General features: G+C 49.6%; 1 protein-coding gene across 1 annotated transcript in view; it reads left to right on the top strand.

Moving 5' to 3' along the window:
* The first annotated feature begins 2862 nt into the window (after positions 1 to 2862).
* The window catches only part of LOC138366289 (golgin subfamily A member 6-like protein 2), a 31213-nt gene continuing 26956 nt past the window's right edge, over positions 2863 to 7119 (top strand). Inside the window, exon 1 of the mRNA XM_069327316.1 lies at positions 2863 to 2920. Within this exon, the coding sequence (XP_069183417.1) occupies positions 2863 to 2920 (58 nt within the window). The remainder of the gene's footprint in view (positions 2921 to 7119) is intronic.

Genomic DNA, 7119 nt, shown 5'->3' with positions numbered 1-7119 from the left:
TCGCTAGGGAGCTAGTCGTGCAGGTTGTCCGGCGCGGTCCCTCTTCTCAATGCCGCGCCCGGGCATGAGTACCGTGGCGTGCCCGTGTGGGGCTTGTTCCGCCCGCTGGATGGTGCCACCCCAGGTGGTGACGCCCCACATGGCCGGGCTTTCAGTGGTTCTCTGCCCCTAGGGGCCCTAGCGTGCCCTGAAGGGCCCCCTTGGGCCCCCGGCTCCTGTACGCCCGCGGGCTGGCGTCACCCCGCTGGTGGCATCGCCCCTGGTGGTGACGCCCCACGTGGCCGGGCTTTCAGTGGTCCTCTGCCCCTAGGCATTGACCCTAGAGGCCCTGGCATGCCCTGGAGGGCTCCCAGCTCCCTTAGGCCCACGAGCTGGTGTCACCCCGCCCGTGGTGTCGCCCCACGTGGCCAAGCACTCAGTGGCTTGCTTGCCCCTAGGCTGTCCCTAGGGGCCCTGGTTTGCCCGCGCCCTGGAGGGCGGCCGGTTCCCTTACACCCGTGGGCCGGCATCGCCTCGTCTGGTGGCGTAGCCCCTCGAGGCCAGGCAATCAGTAGCTTGCTTACCCCTAGGCGCTGTCCCTTGGGGCCCTGGTTTGTGCCTCGCTCAGACGTGCGTGCCCGGTCAGGCTCTCTGCGAGCGGCCCGGCGTCGCCCTTGGCGGTGATTCCACGTGGCCAGGTTTCAGTGGTCCTCTGTCCCCTAGGGGCCCAAGCCCACCCAAACCCTGGTTGGCGTCGCCCACGTGGCATGGCGCTCCCTGGAGCGCTTGCCCTTGGATGTCTGGGGCCCTGGCCCCAGACAACGTGGGGGCAACGGGTGCCCTGCTGCCCAGTTGGTGGGGCGCCCACATGTCTGCGCTCTCGGCGGCTTGTTGCCCTATCTGTCGTCCGATGGGGCCCAGGCCCCATGGGCCCCGGCTGGGCCTGAGGGCCCCCCTTTGCCTGTGTTCAAGTTCAAGCATGTTTATTGAGACAAGAAGTTCTACTTCTCAAAGGGATAGAGTAGCTTAGGCTATTTCTACCCCCCCCCCCCTTACGCCTGTGGTCAGGGTACCGCTATGTGTGGGGGGTGGCCCCAACACGGCCGGCTCTCTGTGGGCCTTCCTGCTTTGGAGGTGCCCATAGGGGCCCGGGCGTGCTCAGGCATGTCCGGCGTGCCTGCGGGTGGCGTGCCTGGTGCGGCCTGAGTCCGGTGTGTGCCAGGGTCGCCGCCCTTTGTGGTGCGTGCTGTGCCCGGTCGCTTCCTTCCTGTCTTTCTTGCCCTCTCTTGGGCGGTAAACCACGTTGATTATCGGCACGGCCTTCCTTGGGGTGGGGCTTGGCCCGCCTTCATGCCGCGCCCTGGCGTGCCCGCACGTCGGGCCTTCTTCATGCCCACGAGCTGGAGCCGCCCATGCCTGGTGGTGGCACTCCCTGTGGGCAGGCCCTGAGGCTTCCTTGCCCCTAGGGGCTGCCTCGGCGTCCAGGTTGGTTTTCGCCGTGGGTCAGCCGGCCTTGGGGGCCAGGTGGCCACGTGTCCCTCGCCCTTGGCGTCTCCCCTCTGGGCCCTGGTACGTTGTTAGGCGATGGCCTTCCCCCAGAGCGCTTGGTCGACCCCCCCCCCCTCCCTCCTCCCTTCGTCCCTTCGAGTACTCGTCGGGCCCGCTCGGTAGTTGGGCAGGGGGTCTGGGATGGGCCCCAGCTTCAGGGTTAGGCGGCAGGCGCCTATAAGGTCCTCTGCACTGAGGGCCGCGGCAGGTGTGTGACTTGAGGTCCCCGGGTGTGGGCTGCGGCAGGTGTGTGACTTGGGGTCCCCGAGCGTGGGTCGCGGCAGGTGCGTGACTTGGGGTCCCCGAGAGTGGGCCGCACCCCCCTGAGCTCCTTTGGGCTGGGTGGTTTGGCGCCACGGGCGCCCACGGGCCCTCAGGGGCCCCCGCCCTCTCTGTAGAGGAGCGGCGGTGTCGTGGCCCCACCCTGCCTGGTTAGGACTCCTGTCGCGACATGTCGGGTTATGTCTCCACAGACCCTAGCCTGCCCGGTGTAGCTCGAATGAAGACGCGGCTTCTCGGCTGCTGGTTTATCCAGAAGCTTCGTCTGCCCGGTGTAGCCCAGTAGTTCTGCGGCCTCCTTGGAAGTGGTGTTCCAGGCATTTGTCTGCCCGGTGTAGCCCGGAAGAACTGCGACCTCCTAGGTTGCTAGTCCCCTAGACGCCTTGTCTGTCTGGTGTAGCCCGGAAGAACGGCGACCTCCTCGGTTGCAAGTTACCCAGGTGCCTTGTCTGCCCGGTGTAGCCCGGAAGAATGGCGACCTCCTCAGTTGCTAATTACCCAGACGCCTCGTCTGCCCGGTGTAGCCCAGAAGAAACCGTGGCCTTAGGCCGTTGGGTTCTCCAGACGTTCCCCCGGTGTAGCCCGGATCCTCCTTCTGGCTTTGCCAGCTGTCACTCTCCAGCTGGTGCGTACATTGCCGTGGTTGTTACAGCCGCTGCCATCCTAGCTGCCTTCGTTCAGGGGTTGATGTCCAGCCGACGTTCTTCCTGTGATAAGTTAAGCCGACGATATTATTCAGATGTTCCTGCTGCTGTGTTCTAGCGGTTCTGCCGCTCTCTTACTACGTTGTTGCTTCAGGTTTGGTGTCCAGTTGCTGCAGCTGTTGGTGTTTCGATTTCTGACGTTCCTGGCAGTCGGTGTTCGTGCTGCTGCAGGTGCAGCTGTTGCTGTTCTAGCTTGCTGCTGTTCAGGTGGAACATGGTCCAGCTGCTGACATTCCAGCGGTTGTAGGACCAGCTGCCATACTCCGGCTGAAGTTGTTCCTAATGTTCCAGTTGATGCGGTCCCAACTGTTAATGTCCATGTTACTGCGTTCCAGCTATCGAGGTTCTTGCCATGGACGTTCCTGCTCCCGTTCCAGCTGCTGACGTTCCAGTCCCCAAAGTTCCAGCAGGTGGGGTTCCAGCTGAAGCATTCCAGCTGACGTTGTGCCTATTATTATTACTCCTTTTCAGTTTATTGTATTTGATGGCATTTTATTTTCAGCTTCATGTATTAATCCTGTTTTTCTCTAACGAGTTATATTCCAGCCTTATTTTAAGCATTAATTGTTTTGCAGTTGCACTTTCCTTACTACTGCAGTTTCCCCCTAGGCTCGTTGCTGCTAATTTTGTATCTTCAGCAGCTGCCGATGTTCTAGCTGTCGCTGTCCCAAGCGTCGATGTTACAGCTACTGCTGTTTCAGCGTTGTTATTCCAGCTGCTGATATTCTAGCCTTTTTTGGCAGGGGAAAGCTTCAGCATTAGCTTCAGTTCGTTCCCGGCGTTCCCTTAATGCTAGCTCCCAGGTTCTAATGGTCCCTAATTGTCTTGCAGTTGGACTTCTACTTACCACTGAAGTTTTCCCTGGTGGCCAGTTGCTGCTATTTATTTTCCTTCAGCAGATGTTGATGCGCCAGTTGCCGATGTCCAGCTGCGGTGTTCCAGCTGCTGATATTCCGGGGCAGGATTTTTCAGTTTACATTTGGCAACGGTTGTTTATGTTAATCCCTTATTTTGCCCCTTTTGACCACTGGTGTTTGTGTTATACATGCTACGTTGATGTCGGTTTAATGTTAAGGTTAAGGTTCCCCTGCCTACTTCCTCCTACCAGTGTGGGACGTTATCTTATTTATCTATTTATACAGTGATTTCTATGTTGTGCTTGACCTTACTCTTGTCATTTCCCGCTTGCACCTGTTCGGTTATGTTTTATATTTATTATTTAACAAATTTAATGTTTCACGTCTTGGATTTATCAATTAATGACAGTCCCGGTGATGCTAATTTTTATATGGTATTATTAATACATCTCATATATTACGGTTAACGTCCAGTTTCTTCATTATGAGCGCAATTATCATGCGGCATTGGCCTTCCCAGCCTAAGCTTTGTGCTGTATTAACTTTGCAATTTTGTAGTATTGGTTTATTACACAATTTCATATATTAATTTCGGCTATTATTAATTGACAGTTTATTCCAGTTTTATTTTTAGCGTAATTGCTTACAGTTAGACATACTACTTCTGCTGCCGTTGATGTGCGTCGCCGTTGATGTTATTTACTATATTTATATATTTAATTCTAACTCATATTTATGGCTACAGAGCAGCGTTAATTCTTATGTGCTTCATCTTTATTCGGCAGTAGCCTTACCAGCAACTAAGTCGGCACTTGTCTAGCCTTGTGAATTTGCAGGCCTGCTTTTCACACTTCATGTATTATTGGCTACCTTCATATGTTTCTGCGGTCCACTGCTGGTTTTGTTACTGCTTTTCTAGCACATTGTATTACTGATTCGATCAGTATTGCTCCCTGCCACTTTTAGTTCCTGCCCCTGGGGGGCCCGTCCGCATCTGGCCTTTCAGTCCCAGCCCTACTGCTTGGAGGAAGTCTCGCTCTTTCTTCTATTATTCTAGAGTTTCAGGTCTCTTTAGCCTGCCTTGGTGGCGCTTTGACCTTGGGTTATTCAGATATTCAGGTGTCAATCCGGTGGCACAGCGCCTCTTGTGCGGCTTTGTTATATGTTGTATTCAACATTTTTTCTCCCACTTTCACCTCCTTACCGTTACGGTATTGCTTGATTAAAGCTCTTGGCAGTTTTGGTTTACGTGCTGTTTATTTCACCCAGGTGATACTTTTCTCTGGCTCTTCCTGTTTTTGGGGTCGAGCTCATTCTCCACTCCTCTCTGTCTCGTGTGACGTGCTTTGGCCCTTAGTATTTTTTAGTTCAGTATTAATTCTTTTACGGGTCAGCTCCGTTGCGCTATTGGCCGCAAATTCCTTTTTGGCTTTGATACTACAGTGGCAATAATTGTTCACCCGTTTTCACTTTTTATTCTTGTCTACTGGTTTATTGCTTACCTATTATTTACTCATTTGGTAGTACTTTCAGTCGCTAAACTCGGAATACTGACGTTACGTTGTTGGACCGAAGTTATTACAGTCTGCTCGTTACATTGTTTATGGTAACGAGTGCTACGCTGGCTGGCTTATGTTGGCCAGTCTAGCATATGCCACTGTTGGTTCTTTTTGATGTGGGCCTATGGGGACAGGTTTGGTGTGATATCAACCCCCAGGTCTTTCTCTATTTGACTCTTGCAGGATTTCACCTCCCAGGTGGTACCTTGTGTTCAGCCTCCAGCTCCCTTCGCCTAATTTCTTTACCTTACACTTTCCTTAGTTGAACTTTAGCAGCCTTTTTCTAGACCTTTCTTCCAGTTTGTCCAGGTCTTCCTGTAGTAGTGAATGTTTGCGATCGCCTGCAGGGTGACTTAGTGTTGACTACAAGACGACTTCTTGATGCCTGCACGATGCCTTCTTGTTGGCGCCTTCCTGATCCAGGATGATTACAAGATGGTCTCCAGTTGGCGTCAGGACGACTTCAGGACGAATTTCTGACGACTCCTAGCTGCTTTACATGTTGATTGGTGGCAATATATTATTTATTACATTATGTTATATATTTATTTAAGTTCTTTTCTATTCAGTTAGGGTTTATGGGTGCCTCACTTCCCCCCCCCCCTCTGCTATTATTTGTAATTATTGAGTTTATTCTGGGTTTTCTGCTACTATATTATTGTTTTAAGTCTACTTTACTTATGGTCTTTGGTTTCATTGGCAGATTTGGCTGAGTTAATCTCTACTTGTTACTATTTGCTATTGAAGTTAGTTATAGTCACTTTTTTTGGTGTTATTAATCTCATGTCAATTCCCTTTTGGCTTCCGGCCCTCACCTAATGTCATGAATGTTGTTAATATTGTATCATACTATTACTAATTTAAGTTCTTTATTATTCGGTGCGGGTTGTAGTTGCCTTACTTTAACCCATTCTCGCACTTTCTTACAGTCAATATTGACTTATTAAATAAGTGCATATGTGACATACTAATTTATTGTGAATATTTTAGTTTACCTTTAAAAGCTTCATAGAAAACACCGACCTTACCTAATCTTTTTAGTATGTTAAGATAAGCATCTTATTGCTTCGTAATTACAATTATTACTTAACCTATACCTATAATAGGTTAAGTAATAATTGTAATTACGAAGCAATAAGATGCTTATCGTAACATACTGAGAAGGTTAGGTAAGGTCAGTGTTTTCTAAGATGCTTTTCAAGGTAAACTAAAATGTTCACAATAAATTAGTATGTCACATATGCACTTATTTAATAAGTCAATATTGACTATACAAAAGTGCGAGAATGGGTTGCTTACTTCTACCCTCCCTCTGCTTTATTTGTTATTATCGTTTTCTACTGGATTACTGCTACTGTTATTGTTTATGTTTATTTAGCATAACAGTCTTTGGCCTCTCGGGCTTTTTGGCTAATTTACTCTTCCTATTTGCTTCCTATGTTCCTATTTGCTATCAATATTTCTTATTACATAATATTATTCTATTTAATTTAAGCTCATTTATCATTCGGTTTGGGTTCTTGCCTACATCTGCATATTCCCCCCCTTGTGCTCTGCCCCGCTTGGCGCCCTATGCCGGTTTCTTACGTTCCTTTTTTCCCAGCCACAACAAGCCGGAGACCCTCCGCCCCCCCCCCCCACCCTGCTGCGGTAAGGAAGAGAACGCGAGCCGGATATTCCTCTTATCACGGTTACACCGCGCTCCGTGCCCGTTTCTGGAGGGTCTGTCCTGCAACGGGTTCTCAGTCCCAGCTCCTAGTACTTGGAGGGAGTATCGTGAGATTTCTCCCGTACTCTTGTGTTTCTAAACAATGCAGCGGCGCAGGGATGCAGCTGCTCAGGGCCTATGTTAATTATTACTATATATATATATATATATATATATATATATATATATATATATATATATATATATATATATATATATATATATATATATATATATATTATTAAATATGACCGAAAAAGTAAGATTAATAATTCTAACACGAATTTTCTCAATCTTTCGTACATTACGCTTCACTGTTGGAGGTAAATCAAAAATCACTTCTCCAAAATTCATTTTTATTTCTAGTCTGACGCGACACGGGCGCGTTTCGTAAAACTTATTACATTTTCAAAGACTTCACAAATACACAACTGATTAGAACTTACAGTATGTAAGTTCTAATCAGTTGTGTATTTGTGAAGTCT

The sequence above is a fragment of the Procambarus clarkii genome, chromosome 19 (genome assembly GCF_040958095.1).
Source record: "Procambarus clarkii isolate CNS0578487 chromosome 19, FALCON_Pclarkii_2.0, whole genome shotgun sequence".
Taxonomy (NCBI): domain Eukaryota; kingdom Metazoa; phylum Arthropoda; class Malacostraca; order Decapoda; family Cambaridae; genus Procambarus; species Procambarus clarkii.
This window is presented reverse-complemented; position numbering and strand designations above follow the sequence as displayed.